This window comes from Lynx rufus, unplaced genomic scaffold (genome assembly GCF_022079265.1).
Source record: "Lynx rufus isolate CCGP_SWC_20201006 ecotype Redwood Valley unplaced genomic scaffold, mLynRuf1.p SCAF_17, whole genome shotgun sequence".
Taxonomy (NCBI): Eukaryota; Metazoa; Chordata; class Mammalia; order Carnivora; family Felidae; genus Lynx; species Lynx rufus.
In genome coordinates, this window is record NW_025814831.1 from 22804041 (window position 1) to 22829721 (window position 25681).

At 39.3% G+C, this 25681-nt stretch overlaps 1 protein-coding gene and 1 long non-coding RNA gene across 2 annotated transcripts in view; one reads left to right on the forward strand and one right to left on the reverse strand.

Moving 5' to 3' along the window:
* Positions 1 to 361: 361 nt before the first annotated feature.
* On the reverse strand, positions 362 to 13113 carry LOC124512597 (uncharacterized). The gene is made up of 3 exons (XR_006962166.1): positions 13008 to 13113; positions 10252 to 10465; positions 362 to 504 (listed from the first exon to the last, which is right to left on the reverse strand). It is a non-coding gene; the product is annotated as an uncharacterized LOC124512597 (long non-coding RNA).
* Positions 11607 to 25681, forward strand: part of GTF2A1 (general transcription factor IIA subunit 1) — a 40771-nt gene continuing 26696 nt past the window's right edge. Inside the window, exons 1-2 of the mRNA XM_047080282.1 lie at positions 11607 to 12059; positions 15986 to 16087. Of these exons, the coding sequence (XP_046936238.1) occupies positions 12030 to 12059; positions 15986 to 16087 (132 nt within the window). The 5' untranslated portion in view covers positions 11607 to 12029. The remainder of the gene's footprint in view (positions 12060 to 15985; positions 16088 to 25681) is intronic.

Genomic DNA, 25681 nt, shown 5'->3' on the forward strand with positions numbered 1-25681 from the left:
TCTATCTGGGCTCAGGTGTATTTTGTCATCCTGTGTCCAAATAGCAGTATTGATTGTCTTTTATCACACACTACAGTATATCTGAGGGCTGAAAAATCTATCATTTCAATTTAACATTTATTGAGGAATGGTAATGCATTCTACACTTGACAAATGAGCAACTGTATCTCTTGGCTAGAGATTTATATAAGGCTTCTAGTTTTAAACAGTCTGAGTCATTTCAGGAAGTAGATGATTTTCAACTGATGTAGAAACAGAAATCAGTTATTCAAATGATTTAACCTCAATGAAACCGGTGAAAAATTTACTACTTTAGAGTGTAGTATGTGTTTCATCTCAAACTTGGAATTGCTTCCTTCTTTGATTCTAATTTTATAGACGGGGAAAGAAAAAAATAAAAAACCTTACATGTGCAGAAGATATATACAGCTTTGCTTTATTGGTGAACTCAGTTCAGAAATATGTTCTAATTTCTATTTGTTCCGCTCCACTGTTCAACATGATCTAGACAAAGACAAAATGGAACCCATTTAATTTTCTGTACCATCAATATTATTATTGTTGCTACGGTCTTCAATATTTACTAAGGACCTACTTTATGCCAGTTATTGTGCTAAGGGGCTGCACGTGAATCATTTCTTAATCCTCACATAATTATCTAAAGTAGGTAATATTACTAACCTGCCACTCTACAGATGAGGTCACTTGCCCATGGTCAGAGCAAGAACAAGCATGTTGGTCTACCTGACACCCGAGGTCACATGCTTGGATACTTGCTAGACCAGTATAGCTATCGATATATACTACCTCTTCTAATTTATTGTGCCATGACATTAGCACATGCTTAATTTACTTTTTTTATCTACTTATTTAGAGTTATGCCACTGGCTTATTAGATAAAATAGAAAGAATTCCCCTTCCTAATGTTCTACCTCTAAAAATGGTCATCCTTTATTTTCTTGTCTTATGAAAGCATTTAAAATGTAAGGATAAAGCTAGACATAAATGTTTTGATTATAGACAATCTTGCTAGAAAATGGCTGTTCTTGACAAATTCAAGAATTGAATTGAGTCATTCAACTGAAATGAGTAACTGAGTAGGTGCTATTTAAAATGGAAAATGGATGATTTTCAAGTGATGTAAAAACAGAGGAATTGATTATTTAAATTATTTAATAAATGCTTCTTGATGACACTTTTATGAAGGCAATTATATTTAATCAGGGCAAAGTCTTGGTTTCAGGGCTCAATGTTGCATAGAGTTTCTTGTCTCCCAAATGAAGTTTAACACATTATATAATTAACATATACTTGACAAACTTAAGGAGCGACATGATTCGATTCAAAACCGTTGCATTCTCCTGGATTGACAGCTTCTTATTTCTAAGACAGGTGGAAAGAGCCCTGAACTTGTACCTCTAAAATTTCACAAGTAAACAGCAATATGACCTTGGGCAAGTCACTGTTGAAGGTAAGTCTCAGTTTCCTAATCATAATAAAGGCATAATATTACTTATCTCATTGGACTGTTACAAGCTTTAAATGAGGTACTGTGTGATTAAAACTTTTACAATAAATCCATTGTTGTTGTTGTTGTTGTTGTTTCTTAGCTTGGCAGGAACACAAAGTGGCAAATTCCTCATCTTTTTTTTTTTTATTTCCATTTTTCCTGCTTAAGCATCTATTATTTTTTGCCCACTGGCTATCTCATTACTTTGAAGAAACAACCAATAACATTAACCCAGAGCTTTGTTTTCAACAAGTTATTTGAACTACACCCCTTGATTTTTCTCACAGAAACCCATTAAAAGGAAGACTAGCCCTCAGTAGTTAAGCCAATTCCTTACTTCCACTCTGGTCTGGAATCTATGATAATCTTTCTGCCACCTCCCCTTTTACAATCTCTACCACCTCTGCTACCAGAGGAAGGTAGATTCAGGAGAAGAACTGAAATGGATCCATCTAGTTCCAGTTACAGTAATAATTCTCTAAGATATAGTTTACAGATAAACTGCAGATTTATCTTCTATAATGTATTATTTTAAGCTTATTTATTTATTTGAGAAAGACAGAGAGAGAGAAAGTAAGACAGAGAGAGAGAGTGTACATACAGGTGGGGTAGGGACAGAAAGAGCAGGAGAGAGAATCCCAAGCAGGGTCCATGTTGTCAGCAGAGAGCCAGAACCCAACTGGAAGCTCGAACTCACAAGACTGAGCCCTGTGATGTATTTTATTATAAAGTTATCTATGTAGGGGTACCTGGCTGGCTCAGTCGATAGAGCATCTGACTCTTGATCTCAGGGTCATGAGTTCAAGCCCCACGCTGGGCATGGAGCCTACTTAAAAAAAAATAACAACAACAACAACAACAATAATAATAATAATAAAGAGGAGTGCCTGGGTGGCTCAGTTGTTTAAGTGTTCAACTCTTGATTTTGGCTCAGGTCATGATTTCACAGTAATGGGATCAAGCCCCCTCTTGGCTCCTGGTGTGGAGTCTGCTCAAGATTCTCTCTTGTCCTCTGTCCCTCCCCTGCTAGTATGTGTGCATGCTCTCTCCCTCTGTCTCTCAGAAAGAAAGAAAGAAAGGGAAAAAAAGGAAAGAAGCTTATCTATGTAGAATTACCTGTCATATCAGGAGGCTCTATCTGGATGAAGGTATATGAAGAAGATAAAGTTGGCATGTAAATCAAAGATAATTTCTCCACTAGAAGAATACTTACATAAAAACATCAGAGCACATTTTCAACATTTTTAATTGTCCTAAGGCACAGCTGTTCAACTTGTGAATCAAGATAAGGCACATGTAGGGCACCTGGTTGGCTCAGTTGTTAAGCATCTGACTTTGGCTCAGGTCATGATCTCATGGTTCATGAGTTCAAGTCCCACATCAAGTTGGGCATGAACCCCACATCAGGAGAGCCTCACTTTCTCTCTCTTTCTCTCTACTTCTCTCTCTCTCTCTCTCTCTCTCCCTCTGCCCCTTCTGGGATTCTCTTTGCACCTCGCTCACTTGTGCCCCCCCCCCAAAAAAAAGGCATATGTGGCTGAGGTGCAAAAAACAGAGAAAGAGAAAAACCTATGTAATTAAAGTGTTTAATATTAATTACATTTGTAACAATACCAGGCCTTCTTGGGAATATCAACTGTCTTTCGACAGAAAGACAAGTTGTCTGGATAAAGAATCATCACTGATTGTAAAATAAAGCTTCATTGGCTTATTTTTAATATTTTACATGAACAATTTCATTTAATTCAGTAACTCTTTAATTTCATCAAATATCCAATAAGTTCAAATTTCAAATTGTGTCATAATTGTCATTTCTTTTACAGTTTATTTGCATTGGGATCCAAATAAGTTCCATACATTGTGATTAATTGATAGGTCTCTTAAGTGCCTTCTAAAAAATTTATTTATTTATTTATTCATTCATTCATTCATTTATTTAGAGAGAGACACAGAGACAGGACAAGCAGGGTAGGGGCAGAGAGAGAGGGGGACAGAGGATCCAAAGCAGGCTCTGTGCAGACAGCAGAAAGCCTGATGAGGGGCTCAGCCTCACAAACCATGAGATCAAGACCTGAGCTGAAGTCAGACACTTAACGGACTGAGCCACGCAGGCGTCCCTCGTAAGTGTCTTTTAATCTGTAGGTTCCTCTCTCCCTGAATTTATTTGTTGAAGAAATTGGACCATTTGTACTATAGCTTCCCAGGGCTTGGCTTTTGCTGATTGCATTCCTGATATATAGTTTGATATGTCCTTGAACCCTCTGTATTTTTTGTGAATTGCTAGTTGGGTCTACAAACTTAGATTCTGGGTTTATATTTTTCGGTGGTAGTCATGAAGGTAAGACTACCTTATAGGTCGTGGCATGTTATCAGGAAGGCATATACCTCTGGTTGTTTCCCTTTTTGTAATGTTGGCAGATGTCAGTGCTTAACGCCTCCATCTCTCAATTCATTAGAGGTTGCCCAATGGTGATATTTTATCATTCTTTATTCGGTTATTGGCTGGAACACTTCTCTTTTTTTATGTTTATTTATTTATTTTGAAAGAGAGAGAGAACAAGTCGGGGAGGGGCAAAAAGGGAGAGGAGAGAGAGAATTCCAAGCAGGCTCCCCATTGACGCTGACCCAGTGGAGTTCAAAGGGGGGGCTCAATCTCACAAACCATGAGATCATGACCTGAGATGAAATCAAGAGTCGGATGCTTAGCTGACTGAGCCACCCAGGTGCCCCTAGATGGAATACTTCTTTAATGAGAAACTTCTTTTCATCTACTGTATTAGTTTCCTAAGGCTGTTGTAAGAAATAAGCATGAACTTGGTGGCTCAACACCAACAGAAATTTATTCTCTTGCAGTTGTGGAGGCCAGAAGTCTAAAATAAATGTATTTCCAGGACCACACTCCCCCAAGAGGCTCTAGGGAAGAATCTGTTCTTTGCTTCTTCCAACTTCTGGGGGCTACACATTACCTGTGGGTGCATTGTTACAATTTCTACCACTGTGGTTACATTTCCCTTTCCTCTTCTTTTTACTCACTTCTATGTATCTTTTTAAAAAATTTTTAAACATTTATTTATTTTTGAGAGAGGGAGAGAGAGAGGCAGAGCATGAGTAGGGGAGGGGCAGAGAAAGAGGAAGACACAGAATCTGGAGCAGGCTCCAGGCCAGAAGTGGGACTGGAACTCACGAACCATGAGATCATGACCTGAGCCGAAGTCGGATGCTCAACTGACTAATCCACCCAGGCACCCCTGTGTATCTCCTATAAGAACACTCACCATAGGATTTAGGGCCTATCAGGGTAATCCAGGATAATCTCATCACAAAACCCTTGACATAATTACACCTGTAGAGACCCCTTTCAAGTAAGATAACATTCATAGGTTTTGAGGATTAGGACATGGTCATTTTCTTTTGGGGGCCACCATTCAACCCACTGCATCTACTATTTGGTACTTGGTGGTACAGTTCATGTAGGGAAGGTTAGATAAATGCTTATTTTTCTCCATTTATCAATCTTCAAAATAATGAATTAATCCCTAGCATCCTCCAATAGTGACCAATTAGAATTTTCATATTTTGTTTTGTAGCGATATTATAAATTAATGGAAAGTGTCTCATCTTTGTCCAGTGGGAGCCTCTTCATGTTGGCTCCTAAATTCTTTTGACATGACAGTAGGAGTCTTTGATATCTTCTCTCATGGGCTGAATTGTGTCCTCCAAAAAAGAGATGTTGAAATCCTAACCCCAGTACTTCAGAAAGTGGCCTTATTTGGAAACAGGGTCTTTACAGAGGGTGTCAAGTTAGAATGTGGTCATTAGAATAAGCCCTAATCCAATATGACTGACATCTTTACAAAAAGGGGGACTTTGGACACAGAGACAGACAGGCGCAAAGGGAAAACAATGTGAAGACACAGGGAGAATGCCATGTACAGATGGAGGCAGAGATTGGAGTGATGTGACCTTAAGCCAAAGACAGGAAGGACTGCTGGCCACCACCAGCAACTGAGAAGAGGCAAGGAAGGAGTCTACTCAGAGTGTCAGGGAGAGCATGGTCCTGCTGACACCTTGATTTCAGACTTCTAGCTCCCAGGACTGTAAGAGCATGAATTTCCGTTATCTTAAGCCACCCAGTTTGTGGCACTTTGTCACCACTGCCCCAGCAAACTAATACATCTTCCTTGCTATCTGTATGAAAATATATTCTAGATTCAGTTTGTATTAGGTCAGGCAATAATTGGCAATTTCATTTGGTTCAAACTGATATTTTTCTTGCTCTAGTTCTGGAGTCAGCAATATCTGCAAGGAGCCTTGATTCCTTTCAGTGGAAAATGGTATTTCAAGATCATAATCTGGGAGCTAGAGATGCTCACAGTTACTAGATTGGTCACTGTGTTTAGGCTCTTTCAGAGCTATGTGTCTTTCATAGGCTAAAATATATTGGGTCTGGGTTTTTATTATTTAAAAAAAAAAAGACATTTCTTGTTCCTGATGTGGATCAGAATAAGACATTTATCCAAGGAGTGCTGCTCTTGAAAGGCCATAATCTATGTACTAGGTATACTCACTGCCACTGGGTTAGTTATTTCTAGGCTTCTTCAGAGGCAGGGGAAAAAATAAGACAAAATGCATCATGATACTTAAAAAAATTTTTTTTCAATGTTTATTTATTCTTGAGAGAGAGAGAGAGAGAGAGAGAGCGAGCACAAGCGGGGAAGGGGCAGAGAGAGAGAGAGAGGGAGACACAGAATCTGAAGCAGGCTCCAGGCTCCGAGCTGTCAGCACAGAGCCTGATGCAGGGCTCAAATCCACGAACCATGAGATCATGACCTGAGCTGAAGTCGGAGGCTTAACCTAATGAGCCACCCAGGTGCCCCTGCACCATGATACTTCTAATTCAGATTCAGGACTACAGAATTTTTACTCTTCCCGCTTCTATCTTATATCTGTATTTCCTTTCCCCCATGTTGGGAATCTCAGTTTTTAAGAATAATTGAGATAATGTAATTAGAACATCACATAATTACTCATTTTATTTATCCCACATGCCATTAAAAAAACAGGATATACAAACATTATCATCAACAATACAGAGAAGAGCAAATATTTTTTTTCACATTTGTTTTTAGAAAATATCTCACTAAAGATGCAGACTCAAATTACTGTGTTTTAAAGTCACTTGAAAAGGTTCCTTCCTCTCTGTGTGTTATGAAATACTGTTAGCTTTACTTGCTTTATTGTCTTTCAGTTTTGAGACTAATTAAAATTAATTTTATTTTATAAGTAATTTTATTTTATAATTAAATGAACGTTTCCAGAGTAAAATATAAAAATATATTTTCTATTTTCTATTCCTGTCATCATATTATTTTCTCCTTGTCTTCATAGGTAACCTTCCTTAAAAAAAATTATGGCTTATCTTTCTTTTTATTTTTTTTAACATAAACAAGTATGTATGTATGTACACACATTTTTATAGTTCCTCTTTTCTTAAACGGTAATATACAAACACTTATCCCTACTTGTTTTTTTCACATAACACACTATACTGAAAATTAGTCTAGGGTGCCTGGGTGGCTCAGTCAGTTGAGCGTCTGACTTCGGCTCAGGTCAGGATCTCACAGTTTGTGAGTTCGAGCCCCGTGTCGGGCTCTGTGCTGACAGCTCAGAGCCTGGAGCCTGTTTCAGATTCTGTGTCTCCCTCTCTCTGCCCCTTCCCCACTCATGCTCTGTCTCTCTCTGTCTCTCAAAAATGAATAAATGTTAAAAAAAATTAGAAAAAAGAGAAAATTAGTCTACAGTGGTAAATAGAGATATTTCTCATTCCTTGTTATAGCTGCATAGTATTTCACTGTGTGCAAATACCGTGGTTTATTCAACCTTATAAAGACATATAAGGGTGTTTCCTTTTTTTGGGTGTTATAAGCAGTCCCATAATGAATAGTCTTGGGCATACACTTTTCATATTTTTGCTACTATATCTGTGAGATAGAGTCCTAGAATTGGCGTTGCTGGGTCAATGGATAAATTCATCTGTAATTTGCTAGATATAACTGTACATGTGTGTAACCAAGCAACCTGATTAATTCCAATGATAAATCAACATTTTGCTTAAGGAATCTTATCTCATGACAGCATATATTATATTTATATACAAAAGTTACGCTATATACTAGCCACTTAAGGTATCAAAATTTAGCCAAAGGTAAATTAAGTAACGAAATTAAAGTAACAAAAAAAATTAAGGTAACAAATTTATTTTGTGAATAAATTCATCATCAACCACGGCATAATTATTAAAATCTCATACTAGTGTTCTACAAAGTGAGTTAAAAAGACCTTCCCCCTACGTTGATGTAGCTGTTAATACACTTACCATTAATAATAAATACATCCACCCAATACTTATCAAAACACTTTCTAGTACCCTTGATCTTCCTAACAATCATAGGTGGTGGTTACTATTTCATCTTATCAGCACAGAGAGGTTTAGTTACTGCAGAAGGTCTCACAGTAAAGTAATCGCACTGTCAAACTTGATTGCACAGACTCTGCACTAAGTTATTTTTGCTAAGCCGCCACTAACTGACTTATATTTCCATATACAAAAAAGAATTGCAAGTTAGTTGCTGTTTTAAGATATGGAGTAGCAATTTTAAACTGCAAGTTACAAGGGAGGGAGAGAACATTAAAAAAAAAAGATTTAAAAAATCTCCACCTCATGTGTATAAAAGTAATTTGTGTGAACAGTAATTTCTTTTTATATACTACATCAAACATCACTGCATATGGAAACCAACAGGTTTTTTGTTGTTGTTGTTGTTGTCTTGCAAAAGCCTAAAAAATAGGTGAACTCTGAATATTATTTTTTTGGTAGGACTGAAATACATCAGGGCTTCTAAGATCTTGAATAAATGCTGTAACTATGCACTAACTTTACAATAGGGGCTTTCATTAGGATTGGTAAGCTTGAGCAACAAGATCTTTCCTCTTCACTTCTATATTCTCCACAAGCGCCCAAAATTATTGAGCATATAAGGGCCGTGTGATGCCTAAATATGACAGAATTAGCTTTACCGATCTATTATTTTAAGAACATGGAGACTGCAGGTAAGTTATATAATGAGATTTTAATGCAATCTAAATTTCCAGGCGCAATCTTTTTAGATTTTTTTCTTTCTTGGCATTGTTGTTAAAATAGTCATGTGGACAGTAAAACATTTTAATGTTTGGACATACAAGGTTTGGTGTCATTTTGTTTAATATTAAAATTCATGCACTACATTTTTCCTTTGCTTTTGTTGTTTGGCAGTTATCCAGTGGTTTAGGCAGAATATTAACATTAAAAGAAGTAACTTTTTCTCATCCAGTAAATTTTGAAAAAAAAAAGATTCATCACAAAGAAAGAGAGCACTATTATGTATCTGTTTAAGTATATAGTTGTTACAAAGTATGAGTTTGCAAACTGATAATCCAGTATAAATACTTCATATATGGTACAAGAAGTACTAAAATTAGAAAAGATATTTAAGCTCTGCTCCTCCCCAAAAAGTTCATATAAAAACAATTTAAAAATAATGCTAAATCTAGTCTTACGTGAGAAGAGATTTCTGTTCACAGATTTCCAGTTTTGTGAATTAAATGGCTGTGGCCTTCAAATTATTCACACCGACTATTTTGGTGCAAGATCAGGTAATATCTCTTCCTGAAATTAAGCTGGCTGGCACACATATATAGTGATTGGAGGCATATTACAACTAAATGAGCATTTGGAAAACAGTAAACTGGAACGGAATACATGGTGGTTACTTAGGTGCCGCACACTGGAGGGAAAGGGAAGAGTTCTAGGTAAATATTAGCCAAGTGCTTTTAAAATGTGTGAAAGAGGCCATCTCAGAGCCTCTAGGAAGTATGAAGGTCTTAAGGAGTGCAAGGCTGGGTTTTCTGCCTTTTTAATCCAAAAACTATATTTTGTTACTTCATAGATGAGACTCAATCAGAATATAACTGTCACTAATACCCCTGGGAATAAGTCCATGGAGAGTAAATCTAGATTCTAACCCACGTTCTGTATACAGTGGTCTTAATCTTAACTGATGGCAAAACATCTTATCATTTAGTTAATACCAAATGGTTAGGGAAGAAAATGAGGTGGAAGGAGAGGGATTCCATGTGCAAATTACTCGGTAGTATGTACACATAATGAGGTAAAAAGGAGTCCTCTTAAAATAATAAGCGGTAAGGGGCGCCTGGGTGGCGCAGTCGGTTAAGCGTCCGACTTCAGCCAGGTCACGATCTCGCGGTCCGTGAGTTCGAGCCCCGCGTCGGGCTCTGGGCTGATGGCTCAGAGCCTGGAGCCTGTTTCCCATTCTGTGTCTCCCTCTCTCTCTGGCCCTCCCCCGTTCATGCTCTGTCTCTCTCTCTGTCCCAAAAATAAATAAACGTTGAAAAAAAAAAAATAATAAGCGGTAAAATTTACCAGGGTCTGTACTGTTTAGAATACCTTGTCGGGCTAATGTTCACCTGAATATTAAATGAATTACAAATATTGATGGAACCCCATTTTTATGTATCAAGAGCACTGTTTTCCTACGACTTTTTTCTTTAAGTTTCCTCAACAAACAGGCAGCTGTTTAGGGAACTGAAATGCACCTGAGTGTTAAGGCAAGAATTTAGGGTCAGGAGGTTTTAAAAGAAATCTCAAAATTATTTGATATTCTCTCTGCCCATCACAAACATACCGACAACTTCCCATTTTCTGAGTATTAATGGCTCTGCTTTCTCTAAGTTCTTCCTTCAGGTCCTGGCAGGTCGCATATTTTCCTCTCTGGTAAGCTGCCTTTGATATTCTCCAAATCTGCATTCAGAGGCATATAACTGTGACATTTCGTTTTGCTTTATGAGGATAAACTCCTTCACTTGTCCAGACTACATTCCGCGTGTCTCTCAAAATTCCTACGGACAAGAGAATTAGGTACTGTGAGTTCTGCCTTCCAAACAGAGCATTCTCTGTTCTGCGTGAAATGTTGCCATAAAGGCGTGATTTGCCTGAGCAGAGCAGGGCAAACGCCTATTTAATTACACTCCAAGACATGGACTTTTTCTGCCGGCTCTCTCACAGCGAGAGGCCACGAGAATTGGTGGGTCAAGGGCAAGTATTTTAGGTGTTAGTCACTGCACGCAGTCCACGTGGAATCACAGAATTTGGGCAGTATTAACAAAACAAAACAACGAAGGGGGGAACGTTATGGTGCTGTCATAATCCGATGGCTCATGTTTCATTGTTGTGTGTTTCTGGCATTTCCACTACCGCAACAAATCACTTAAAGTACACGGTCTACTAGGTGGACTAACCTTGAGGGAAATGAAACCCAGAGACTTTTAGCTGTACTGGGGGAGACAACTCAAACGGTTTCAGAGGTTACTAATTCTGCAATGTGTTAACAGTGGGCCCAAGCCAGCTTTCCTCCCCTTTAGGAACAGGCACACAATTTCGCAGGCCAAAGGCCCAACCTCCGCAAGTCGACCGAAAGCCTCTGCGCTCTAAGTACAAGACTAGCTCACTCCCTTGAGATGACTCCGCATTTAAAACTCTGCCCGGAGTCCGAGCGCCTCCGGGACCGGAAGTGGGGTCACGTGACTAGTCATCGGCCGCAGCCATTGCTAGCGAGGCAGCTTGCCAGTGCCCCTTCCATATTTCTTAGCTCCTCCAGCTCAGGGAGATGCAGAAACACGTGACAAGAGGGGTCCCAGGTAGCTTTGAACTCGACTGTCACCAGAACTCACGTCGTTTCCAGCAATACTTTAAAAGCCTCTTATCCCAAAAGAGCTGCCGGACACTTCCGCCTGTGGGGGCCACCACGTGATCACGCGAGACTTGGGAAACCTGCGGGGCGACTTCACTACTCCAGGCCACAAGGCTCCGCCCGCCCAGCGCTCTCCACGGCGCGTGACGACGCGGCCCAAGGTGGCCTCCGCCCCGGCGCGCCTGCGCACGCGGCTCTCGCGGTGTCTCGCGCTCAGCCCCGCCCACCTCTGCCCCCGCCCTTTCCGCCCCTCCCTCCCCCTCCGCCCTGTCTCTCGGCGGCAGCGGCGGCGGCGGCGGCTCGCGCAGCTCGTTGGCTCACTATATAAAGGGGAGAAGCGGGCGGACCGGACGGCTGGAGCTGCAGCCGGTGGCGGCAGCGGCGGCGCGGGGAGCGGCGACCGGTGGTGGTTTCCCTCCTTGGCGCGGGGTGGGGAGCGGGCAACGCCCCCCGGACCCCACGAGGGTCGTGGCTTTTTTCTTAAGGGCGATTCTCGAGGTTTTTTAGCTCCGGGAGGACTGCCCCCCTCCTCCTCCTCCTCTCACCGCTCCCCTCTACTCTTTCAGGATCCGATTTTGTTTGAAATTTTTACCCCCAGTCTTGCGGTGGCTTGGGCCACCCTCCGGGTGTTTTGGTTTTCTTTTTCTTTTTTGGTTTTGTTTTTATCTTGTTTTCTCGGGCTTGCCCCCCTCTTGTTTGTGTTGTGTGTGGAAATGGCGAACTCGGCAAATACAAACACCGTGGTAAGGACGTGGTTTGGTGGCCGGCGGGGGCTTCGTTCAGGCGGCAGCAACGGCCGGACCGGGCGGGGGCGGGGACGGCGGCGACTCCCGGCCTCTACTCTCCTCAGCCGCCCGCGCGGCCGCCGCCGCCACTTCCCGCCTCGGGCGGAGCGGGCCGGGGCGGCGGGCGCGGGGGGGCGCCTCGGGCTCGCGGCGGTGGCGGCGGCGGCGGCAGCGGCGGGGAGGGCGGGGGCGCCGGCGGGGCCTGGGGCCGCCGCGGGGCGGTCCGGGCCTCGAAGGCCGTTGGGCCGGGGCGAGCGCGCGGCCCTGGCCCCAGACCCCGGCCGCCGGGAGGGAGAGAGGGCGGGTGGGAAACCGCCGCTTCCCCCCGAGACGGGTCCGGCCACACTGGCTCGAGAAGGGCTCCCGGAGCAGCCTCAGAACAAAAACCGCGTCTGGGGAATTGGGCGAGTCCCCAATACCCACCGTGGTCCACTTCAATGCGGTGGAAGGTGAACGGCTACTTTGGGGGTTACTTGGGGTGTTTCTGGCGGTTGTGCTTAGGGAGCCTTCACTGGGGCCATTTTATATTTCTTTAAAAAAAAAAAAAAGGACGAAGGTTGAAAAGCACTTATCTCGGTTCCTTCCGAATCGGTAAAATGGCGAAGGGGAAGCAAAACCCCCATCGTATCTTCCACTAGCAAAAGCACCAAAGCAAACAAAAAAAAGCCTACAGTGGTCAAAGTGCCCCCGCTTTCGCCTTGAAATTTGCCTACTTCTCCCATTGACCCTTTTTGGTTACTTGCGATCACGTAGGTTTGCAAAAAGCAGTCACATAAATAACCTTTTCAGTCACGAACGCAATATGATCACTAGTCCACCCCACTCTTATTTTTATTCTGACAATAAAACACGTTTTTGCCCGGTCCCAAATGCCGCAGACAAGCCCGCGGCCGCCCGACTCCGTACCGTTGGCGACTCGGGTCGATCCATCATGGCTGCGGCCGCTTACCCTGCTTTTCAGTCCCTGAGCCTTGTGGTCCTCCTCCCTTTGGCTGCCCTGTTTATATAGAGCCATTGCCGCTCTCTAATATAGACTCTGCCAGGATGGGAAGGTGCTTTTCAGGCCTACGTCACCGCCTCTCCATTTAAACACTAGATCCGGCTTTAAATAGTGAGAGCTGCTGAGAGCGGGGCTGGGAGGTGCGTGCTCCCGAGGCGAGAGGCAGGAACGTACAGAGCTCAGTTTATTTCTAGGTCCTTTCCTTACCCTGTTATTTCGCACCCAACAGGGCCGCTCTCAGAGCCCCAAGTTTTTTATTGTTTTGGTGCAGTAGCTAGGATTTCCTGTCTTTGTTAGGGGAAGATAGAATTGGTGTCCATTCTTTTCATTTTTATTTTTGCTTTTAAAGAGAATTGTAGCTCAGATGTCAAATCGTTCTTGTATTGGAAAATAAGTGCGTTATTGACGGGGATTAAAAAAAATGCTTCCTACATTAACGGCTTCAGGGGACTTTGGTAGTGTTTTGATCATTAAGTATTCAGAAAATATGTTAGAAACAAAGCTTCTGATGTGTCATGTTTTTCTATTAAGTGTTGGAGACAAAAAGCTTTTCGAAGAAATAGTTAAGTGCCTAAAAGCTGCAACATAGGACCTTATGGCCACGGTACATTTACCTATAAGGGAATTGTAAATAGTAAGAGTGAAGAAGTTTAGTGCAAACCGGATTGAAAAAAATTAAAATTCTAAGTAGATAGTATTTTCTGTTTCATTGCATATCGATATCCCATACAGAAGTTAATCCAATTTATTTCCCAGTATTACCCCAGGAGACGAACACTTTTGAAAGGAACCTTCTAATTAATCATTGGGTACTGCCACTGTCTTGGCTCTTTCATTTACCAGTTTTTAAGTTTGGAATATCTGTGTTAAGAAAACCAGGACAAACCTAAATTACTTGGTATTTTGTAGAAGGCAAAAATTTTGGCTCAAGTAAGGTTTAGCATTTTAAATAGTAACTTGGAAATTGCTTGTTTCAAATAGTGTGTTTGTACCTCCATGCTTTTAAAAACATCAGTATTTTGAGGACTTATCAACTTATGAACAATAATGCTAAATTATTCTCTGTGTGTTTATACTTCATGAAGAATACACATTTCCTTTCAGCTACAGTGCTTTTAAGAATCCTTTAAATGGTCAGGTTGTGGGTGATTTTGCACATGAGCAAAATCCTAAAACAGAATGGTTTCATTAAATGGGGAGTACCTGAAGAAAACAAATTTTGTACTTGTAAATGCCTGGATCTCCAAGCTGGAGATTTTTAGGAGTGATTGACTTCAGAAAACACCAAAGTATCCAGTTGGCTGAAAAAATAATTTTCATCATCAATTTAAGATTCCGAGTACCGATTTAAAGTTTCACCACCTCTTTATAATGCTTTAAGGATCATTGCTGGCTTAAAATAAAACGGCTTTTTAAATGTTATTTTTGTAATTCAGTGGTTAAGTCACCATGGATAAGGTGATACCCATAGTCAGTTACACTTTCCTTATATGTAGAATCAATGTTAAACATAAGGAGGCCCTGTAGAGTTTTACATTTTGCATGTGAAAATTTAAAGTTCACAGAGGCAGATTTGGCAAAATAAAAGGTTAGTGAGTGGAATAGCAAAAGTGAGAACCCAGATATGTGAATTGTTTTTCTGGTTGTAATGAAGAGGAACGAATAATTTTTAATAGTTGAGGTAAATTGTACAGTGGAACTCATTATTTATATTTTGGGCATTGCAAGGACACATTTTCTTAGAGGGTTCTCCTGTGATAACCATGTTGTTGATAGAGATGCTAATGAAACATTTAAATTTGTTTGAGCTTTGGTTATGAGAGCAAACCCTTGGTTTTATTGGGTAACCAGTAATTTTTACTATAAGCAGGATATAAAACACAAATGACAAACATTAAAAGGAAAAGTCTGATAATCTTAACTGTGTGTGATAATGGGTAGGATTTATAATGAGGCACCACTAGTTTTGTCCCACTGACATGCAAACTTTTTGCCTAACATGTTAAAAATAGGATGTGGGTTGGGCAAATTACTGTCTATCACCTTTTGATTTTTAAAAAATACTTTATGCTTTTGAAAGTGCTTTCACATCTGTTTTCATTTTATTCTTCTGGCAACTTTCTAGAAGTCATCTTTCCCCCCAACCCTTCCCAAGAAATAGCAACAATAATAGTAATAATAATTTAAAAAACAAACATTGAGGCTGTCCATGATTCCATTTCATAATATCATTTGGGCAGTGGTTGAAGGAAAGAAATCTTGGGAAAGAGATCAGTGTGCCTTGTTTCTCTGGGACCCCTGAGACCTGTTAGTGTGGGTGTATGAACAGTATAATGGTGTAGCTTAAAGGCACAGACTGGTTAATAACAACAACAACAACAAAAAATTAGGTGATACTTAAATTTGAATGTTTTTTAGGTTGCAGATGTCACAAATAACTGTAGGATGAAGGTTCTCTAGTTTAAAGCTTAATGAGGAGGTTCTGAGATAGAAGAGGAGTCAAACAAAGGAAAGAATAATGGGAACCAGACATAGCAACCCATAAAGCTGTTATTGGATCACATTAGGTGCTTTGAGTATAACAACATAGGAAATTATAACTGGAAATTGTGTGGACCTTATATGTGTAAGTATCTTCCCTATACAAATTACATTAAGTAGTCTACGCCTTTTAAAAAAATATGCAGTCATGAAATAATTCATTTTAACTGAAGCAAATGAGGTTTGTTAAGATGGTGATATCTTTAAAGTTGTATCTTCTAAAATAAGTTTTAGATATTTGGAGAAATGATTATATTTAATTTGTTTTGAATTTGTGAAAACGTGTCATACATTTAATATGTAAAAAATGATCTTTTTCAAGTCTTTTATTTTTCCTTTAAAGCCTAAATTGTATAGATCTGTGATTGAAGATGTTATTAACGATGTGAGAGACATCTTTTTGGATGATGGAGTTGATGAGCAAGTTCTGATGGAACTGAAAACTGTGAGTTTGCCTCCCTCTTTTTGTTGTTGTTTTTAGTAGTCATACTTTTTCCTTCCTCCCTTAAAGTACTCTCTTCAATCCGCGACTGATCCCTAATTTTTCCATGGGATGAACGTTCAACTTTGCTGCAGGAGGCAGTATAAAGTTAGGTGAAGGGTGCTAGTTTTAAATACCAGCTCTACAGTCCATCCTCCCTCTGACTTTAGGCACATTGCTTATATTTCAGTTTCTTTGTATGTGATGTGGAAATTAGTAGGACTTACCTTTTTTTTTTTTTTTTAAGTTTATTTATTTTGAGTGAGAGAGGGAGAGAATCCCAAGCAGGTTCTGTGCTTTCAGTGCAGAGCCCAGTGTGGAGCTCGATCTCACAACTGTGAGATATAACCTGAGCCAAAATTGAGAGTCCGAGGCTTAAGCAACTGAGCTACCCAAGCGCCCCCTTATAGGTTTGTTTTAGTCCATTAATGGATGGTTATGGTCTAATTATTTGGCAGTTTTTTTTTTCTTCCTTATTTCTATGGTTTTAATGTACATATATTCTAAAATGTATTTATGTTGTAGAAATTAAGTGCTGGGTGAAAGAAATTCACGTTCTTAAGTTTTTTTTTTTTGTTTTTTTGTTTTTTTTTACATGGGCCAAATATTGGGTTTATAATCTATTTTACTTTGGAACTGGTTTTCTGTCTCTTGGATTTTTTTGGATTTAAGCGGAAGCAGTTCGATATTCTTATTTAGCATTTATGTTTTCTTGGTATTGTAATGACTCATGAAATAAATCATGCAATCTTTTTGCCATATTGCTCAGAACAGTGGTTCTCAAAATAAGGTCTGTGGAGTCCTGAGGTTTCCTCACAGATTGTTTCAGGGGGTCCATGAGGTTGGCCAAATGCCCAAGTCTGGAAATCATAGTTTGTCATATTTCCAGTAAAAGTTGTGTTCTGACAAGTGGCCAGTTAAAGTAGCTACTCAAATGCACAAGTGCTTTTCCTTGAGGTAACTGTTTCATATGCACAGTGCTTTATGTATGCATCCCATTTTGATGCAGTGAATATTAAAAAGATGTTTACTTAAGGGTCCAGAGGAGATCACTGTTACTATTAAGAAGTGCCATTATTTGATACTCTTTAATGAAATGTATTAACATTTGGAATATCTGCATAATTCAGTGAATTTGTATTTTCCAAATGACCAATGCATGATGTTGCAAAATCCTTTCAAAGTGAAAGATAAATTAATGGATTTTGTGTATGGTTTCAGATTCCACATTATAGCTAACTTTTAAGAAACCATAATTTAAAATACTTTTTCTTTTCCCAACTGCTTAGCTGTGGGAAGACAGATTTTCTTCTACTTCAACCAAAACAACAAAGTAGATGTAGAAGCAGATAGGAGAATCCAGCTATTTTTTTCTTTCAGCTACTTGTCAACTAAATTTGATCTGGAAAATATGGTTATTTTTTTTAAAGATATGTTATTTATGTTAACATGTAATGGATACATTGCTGTTTTTAAATGCATTCGTAAACATAAAAAAAAAAACAACTTAGTTATAATTTCATAAAAGCTTTTTGAGGTCCTCAGTAATTTTTGAAAGGAATAAAAGATCCTGAGACCAAAAAGGTTTAGAACTGCTGGCTTAGAAATTGGATATTGAGTTCCTTGAGGACAGTAATCACAATGCTAAGAACATTTGTTTTGGCATTATTTATCCATTCAGTGGAAGTGTGGAGGCTGCAGCTTAGCAACTTATTTTATTATTTTTTAATTTTTTTAATGTTTATTTTTGAGAGAAAGAGAGACAGAGCACAAGTTAGGGAGGGGCAGGGAAATGGGGAGACCCAGAAACCAAAGCAGGCTTCAGGCTCCGAGCTGCCAGCACAGAGCCTGACGGGGCTCGGACCCAGAAACTGTGAGATCATGACATGAGCCAAAGTCGGTTGCTTAACAGACTGAGCCACCCAGGTGCCCCTAGCAACTTACTTTAAATAAAGCAAACCTCATATTTATTATGGTGATAAAATGTATCTTAGGGTGTTTAGGCATCTGTGGGCAACTTCTGTAGAGTTTTTAACAAGAATCTGCCTGTGGGAGGAAGGAAAAATATATAGATTTAAGTGAAATGAGGAAATTTTTATTTACCTTGAGAGAAATGTAATGGTTACTAAAAGTAAAGAGTAAGTATCCAGAATTGCTAGTGAAAGGACACCAACTCTTGAGGCATGAGTTGGAAGAATAGCAATATGAACTACTGAAACAGCATAAAGTATCTCAGGGTATGAATAAGAAAAGAGTAAGATTAGTTTGATTCCTTTGTGTTCTGTGGAGCAAATACTTTGCTGTTTACATTACACTGGTATAATGGTTGACCTTAAAGTACTTTGAACTTATTTAGAAGATGCAACATTTTTAAATGTAGGAAATCAGCCCCAAAGACTTACCTTAAGTCATACTGGCAGTTAATCCAGGTTGTTGGTTATCTACTCTTGCTTTTCACAAAGTGTGGGGAATTGGTTTTTCTGAATGGTTCCAATAGAATCAAGGCATTCTCTCAAAGAGAATGAGTTGTCTTTGAGATTAAATAGCTCTACCTGTATTTTTATTATGTTTGGCTGTTTAAATATATATTAGTGTAATCTATACAATGGAGTATGTAATATATTGAATAATATATATATATTTTGCACCTTTTGTTTGTTTAGTGGCTAGTTTTTAATAACAAAAATTGTGAATTACTCATCTTTGAATCCCTAGCCTCTAACACAGTGCTTTCCATATGTGGTTGGTATTCAGTAAATATTTAATTAAATTGGTTAATAACAAACATGACTCCATAATCTAACTGAACAAAGTACTGTAATATTTTTACTGTTTTTCCAAATGGGACATACTCTTCTTTTCTAGATTGTCACTGGATTTAAAAATAAACTGTTAGACTAAACTGAGTTTATGTTATTTTAATTCTCTGTACTAAATTTCTTCAGAATCTCATTAGAATTTCCAGAATGTGCCCTGTCTGTGGTGATGAAAACATTCCATGTCTGTGTTCTCCAGTATAGTAGCCACTAGCAGCATATGGCTGTTAAGCACTGGAAATGTAGTTAGTGGAACTGAAGAACTGAGTTTTTAATTATAATTCCAATTTAAATCACCATGTGTATGTGGCTAGGGGATATTGTATTAGATTCTACAGGTTTAGACATTCTTGCTAATAAAGACTAACAATTGATTTTGTGTTTTATGTTTTACAAAGAACTTTGTCATTAGTTCTAGCCCCTCCTCTCCTCTTTTGGGCTATTTCACAAACTTTTATCAAAAATTTCCCTACTGCTGTGAAGGATACATGGTGAATAGATTTTGAATTAAGATGAGTTGTGACTGTGCATGTAATTTAAAGTTTAACTAGATAATGCTGGAAGGGAAGTGATGGGGAAAAAAAAATCAACCCGGGCACCAGGGTGGCTCAGTTGGTTAAGTATCCAACTCTTGGTTTCAGCTCAGGTCATGATCTCACAGTTCATGACTTTAAGCCCTGCATTGGGCTCCACACTGACAGTGCAGAGCCAGCTTGGGATTCTCTCTCTTCCTCTCTCTGTCTCTGCCCCTCCCCTGCTTGTGCATGCTCTCTCTCTCTCTCTCTCTGTCTCTCAAAATAAACTTAAAAAAAAATTCAACCCAATTTTCTAGGTTATCTCTTGAAACACTATAGGCCTACTTTAATGTATAAACTATGGGAAATTAAAAAAAAACACCACAGTCTTGATTTTTGATCTATCTATACATACATATTTTAAATATATGTATTTAAAAAATGTTTTTAATGTTTGTTTATATGAGAGAGAGAGAGAGAGAGACTGAGCGCAAGCCGGGGAGGGGTAGAGAGAGAGGGAGACAGAATCTGAAGCAGGCTCCAGGCTCTAAGCTGTCAGCACAGAGACTAGTGCTGGGCTCAAACTCAGGAGCCATGAGATTATGACCTGAACTGAAGTTGGATGTTTAACCAACTGAGCCACCCAGGCACCCCTTAAATATATTTTTTTACTGTTTATTTTTGAGAACTAGAGACACAGAGCACGAGTGGGGTTGGGGCAGAGGCAGAGGGAGAGGGAGACACAGAATCTGAAGCAGGTTCCAGGCTCTGAGCTATCAGCACAGAGCCCGACGCGAAACTCAAACCCATGAACCGCGAGACTGAGCCAAACTTGGACCCTTAAACAACTTAGCCACCCAGGCGCCCCATTTTTTAATCTCTATTTGAATGTAAGTTGTGATTTGGATTGGTGAGTGATTATGGATGGGAATGACAGTCTAGAAATCCTCTTTAAAGTGAATGATAAAATCATCTTTCTTTCTACACTGTCAGAGCTCCCCATATCTCAACAGCAAATACTATGGGAGATATAAAACATGGCCTCTCCTAAAGTTAACAACTCAGGAAACAGCAGATGTTGGCAAGGATGTGGAGAAAGAGGAACACTTTTGTACTGCTGGTGGGAATGCAACCTGACACAGTCTCTCTGGAAAACAGTACAGAGGTTACTCAAAAAATTAAAAATAGAACTCAGCAATACACTCAGCAATACACTAGTAGGTATTTATCCAAAGGTTACAAAAATGCTGATTTGAAGGGACACATGCACCCCAGTGTTTATAGCAACACTATCAACAATAGCCAAATTATGGAAGGAGTCCAAACGTCCCTCGACTGACGAATGGAAAAAGATGTGGTTTGTGCACGTGTGTGTATGTATGTTTATGTACACACACACACACATATATATAATATTCCACACAATGGATTATTACTCAGCAATCAAAAAAATGAGATCTTGCTGTTTCAACAACGTGGATGGAACTAGAGTGTATTATGCTAATAAGCGAAGTAAGTCAGGGAAAGGTAGATATCATGATTTCACTTATGTGGAATTTAAGAAAACAGATGAACATAATTGGATAAAAAGGGAGGCAGACCATAAGAGATTCTTAAATATAGAGAAGAAAGGAAGGGTTGCTGGAGGGGTGTTGGGTGGGGGATGGGCTAACTGCATAATGGGCATTAGGGAGGGCACTTGTTGGGATGAGCACTGGGTGTTACATGTAAGTGATGTATCACTAAATTCTACTCCTGAAACCATCATTACACTATATGTTAACTAACTTGGATTTAAATAAAAAACAAAAACCATGGCCTCTTTTCTCAATAAAACCGCGAGAAAAAATTTTCTCGATTGGAGACAAATCTGAAACTCACTTTGTCTCTAGATCAGGTTTCTCAACCTTGACACTTCTGTCATTTGTTAATTCTTTGTTGTAGAGGGCTGTCCTGTTCATTGTAGAATGTTAGCAGCATACCTGGCCTCTACCCACTAGATGCCAGTAGCACCCTTCATTTATGACAACCAAAAATGTGTCCATGCATTGCCAAATGTCCCTGGGGGCAAAACCACCCCTGATGGAGAACGATTATTCTAAATATATTCTAGTTATATATAAATACTTGGGTCATAACTTGAACAATAATCCATTATTCCACTTCATTTGTCCTTGTGGAAAACTCTGTTCCCCAACCCCAGTTCAAGAGAGCCCGTACGTAAATGAATTTGTCTTATGTTTTATTCAGGAGCTAGATATTTTGTGAAAGTAGAATCCTTCAGAATTTCTAGCCTAGCAGACTGCCAGGAAGCGGTAGATTAATAAAAATTTATAGGTCAAAAAATAGACTTGGAGAGAATATGCTTTGACGGGGTCATTTATCATGGGCTAGAGACTTGAACCTAGGCCTTTGTCTCCAGATGACGTTCAATACTTACCAGTAAAAAGAAGGTACCAGAGTTGTGACTAGGCCTGCTCTGATAACAGGAATATAGTGTAGAGTTTAGAAACTTGGACCAGAGCTGGGATTAGGGTGAGGCAAGCAGGTTGTCTAGTGTGCCTGCTCACTCTCAGAGTCCAGCCCTGACTGGAAACAGTGGAGTCAGGCTGCCTGGATTGTTCTTCATTTTTGCCTGCTTTTAGTTGGTGGTCTTGGATAAATTATATAACTTCTTGTTCCTTGGGTTCTTTTGCTGTAAAAAGGAGCTAGTAACAATGTCAGTGTTCTAGGATTTTGTAAAAATGAGTCTGTACCTATAAAGTACTCACAAAGTGCACAGTTAGAATACAGTATTAGTCTAGTTAACATGATACACAGGTGTATATCTGAGTCATTTGGGGAACAGAAAAAGAATTTTCTCCGTGTCTAATTTCAGAGACCTGGCAAAGGTGGCTGAAGTAGGATTGCCAGAAATAATAGCTACTGTGTTGGAGGGAAAATAGTATTATGAAAAGGAAGAAAAATAGTTCTTCCTATTTCCTTAGCAAAATAAATAAATAAATAAATATGTAACAATTCAGTATTCTTGGTTGTTGTTAGTATTAATGTTATCTCTGTTGATGAAAGTAGGTATTGTTTAGTTTAAATAGCTGATAATTTAAAAAATAGAATATTTTGATAAATACAATTAAAATCATATAAAAAATGAAATTGGAGAGAAAACATTCAGCCAATTTCAACTTTATATTATGTGATGTTAAATTTTATGTTAAGTATTTAGGGTACTGTATTTGTATTTTTTACATTACCTAGTATTTGGTGCTTAGTAAATGGGGATTCTTTGTGGACTACTCCCATCACCCCTTTCTTCTGTCTTCCCCACAACCCCCAGCAGTTGGAAATGTATGGGGCCATGTTTGCTTGTCTTAGTGACTAGTGGACACCCTTGGCATTTAGTAGGCTACAGCCAGGAATGCTGTATTTTCTGTACACTTCCTATGGCACTACCCTGTGTGATACAGGGTACAGTACAGAAGAAATATTTCTAGGGTATGGAGACAGTCAGTGATTTCATTGAGGCTGTGTGACTTTGACATTTGCATTGTTTGGGGAATTGTGAGGAAAGACTGTCAGAGGGAGTAGTTTACTAAGATTTAGACATGAGATAATGTATGCTGTATTCTGGGAACTGCAAGTAGTTGGACACTGTTAGGAAAATAGAATACAAGTTATAGTAGCAGCTAGGAGAGGTGACATATTCTGTACTAAGGAGCTTGATTTTTTCTTAAAGTGAGAAAGATTCTCTGGGATGCTAGTTAAATGCAGATTTTTGGACTTCTGCTCCAGCGAGTGACTTGATAGAGAGGTAGTCTGACATTTGCTTTTTAATTCAGTTATATTTACAAAAAAAAAAAAAATTAAATTTTAACAACCCACTAAAGGGCTGCAGTATGCAGTTTGAAATGCATTAGTTTAGACTTTAATAGCATGCATTAAAGTGACCTGGACAGACTATTAAAACAGATTTTTGGCTCTATCCCCAGAGTTGCTGATTCAGTGGGTCTGGGGTGGGGCCTGAGAATTGGTATGTCTAACAGTTTCTCAGGTGATGCTGATGCTGTTTGTCCTGGGACCACATTTTGAGAACCACTGATTATTGTAATAGAGGATAGATTGGAAGAACAAGTTTTCACTAGAATTTAGTCTCTGTGAGGAGAAGGATATTTATCAGGTTTGTTCACTGTTCTCAATGCCTCTACCAGTGTCTAGTAGATAGGAGATCTCAGTAATTATTTGCAGAATTTATGACTTGATGTGGGGAGCTCAGAGGACTTAGTCATTACAGTTTACAGTAGTGCTGGTGGGAGGAGAGGACTTGAAGCAGGCCCATAACAGTAAACAATCCTCTGGAAAGGATAGTGACGGTAGTGATGAGGTGTTGGGTGGATTCTGACCCATAGGCCGTTGACTTCAGAGGCTAGGTGAGTAGTACCCAGCCCTTAGCACATGATACATAATTACTAATATTTGCCATTACCATGGAAGTTTCACTGAAGTAATGTGATGGATCAGATTGCAGTGGGTAAATCAATTGGAGGTGATAAAACTGAAGCTTTCAATTTAATAAAAACATGGATTAAACACAACTGTTTCTTAAAGCATTAATTAATAGTACTTTTTTTACCGTGATTTTTGGCTCACCAGAGACCAGGTTTTGTTTTGTTTTAGACTCTTTTTTTTTCTTTTTTTTTTTTTTTAATGTTTCTATTTGAGAGGGAGGGGAGGGGCAGAGAAAAAGGGAGACACAGAATCTGAAGCAGGCTCCAGGCTCTGAGCTGTCAGCACAGAACCTGACATGGGGTCGAACTTACGGACTGTGAGATCATGACCTATGCTGAAGTCAAATGCTTAACCAACTGAGCCACCCAGGTGCTCCAGTTTTGTTTTAGAACAGACAAAAGTGTAGGTTTGGGTGAGTGCAGACTGTTTGGAAGCCTTACTATATGTTAGTTGGAATGTGTTTTATTCAACGTGTAGGTGTCCATTTTGCTCTGCGTGCTATGCTAGATGCCCACTTCATGGAGATGAACCAGATGCAACTTGGGCTCCAAGAAAGTCATTCTTTGTTACCCTAGAAAGAACTCTAGCTGTTTTCATTCTGAGATTTTTCAGAGACTTAGATTTCTTAGCTGAAAGTGAGTTTAGAAGTAATTGAACTTGTTCTCTTTTTAGATGAGGAAAATGCCCAAGAAAGATAGGTAATTTGTCCACAAAGCTAAATAGTGGCCAGACTAGGACTAACTGGATTTCTGACTTCTGGTGTCCTGTTCTGTTACACAATTAATAACCACCACCACCATAATAATGAAAATAACATTTATTAGTGCTGACTTTATGCTAGACTCTGATAACTACATGAATATGTTATTTAGTCCTCACAGCAAACCAGGAGATAGATACTGTTACTATCTCTGTAAGAATAGTCTTCAGGCAAGTCTAAATACTAAGCCTGTTAGGGGAATGGTTGCTTTGGGAAATTGACCATTAATTTACTTTTTCAGCAAGCCATTAGAGCTATGCTGGAATTGTAATTAGCATGTAGCTACAAATATAGAATTTCTAGAAGTTGGAAGTGTCGGGAGATTATAAAAATCTTTGTGAGTATTGGTAAAGGGAGCTTCTTGAAGGATCTGATAGAAGCCTCAGGTGAGTTAGGCAATATTCCAAGAGCATATCTTAGGGGAGAAAACAAAGTATGTGTAGGTGCTTGTGTACAAAATGACTGAATTAAATTTCATTTGTATATTTAAAGAACAGTTTGTTCCTTTCTTGGGCAGTTTCTTATAAGGGTTGAGGCTCTCTAGATTGAACACAGTCTGGTAGAGAGGAAATGTGTTAGGAAGAAGGATGAAATAGTCATAAATAACTTTATTTTCTGTGTTCCTTTTGCCCATGTCTTGATCTCCGCCCCCCATCATAAAAGCTGTCCTATGGTGTGATGAGAAAAGAGAAGGGGAAAAGCAGAAAAGGGTTGTCATTTCTTGTCATGATGGAAGACAGGGGAATTTCAAAAGGTGTAGAGGGTTGAGCGTGCCTCTAAAAGCCTTAGGGCATTGCTGCTGCTTTATCCTTGTGTAGGATTGGACAGATGGAAAGTTACCTTTTTCTAACTTGAGGATTGCCTGTATAATGTTTCTCGTTGTTCAAATCAAGAGAAGATGAATTTATGTTTTGCATATATAATTTAAAAGGTATTTCATTAAAGATTTCCATAAAAATAGTAA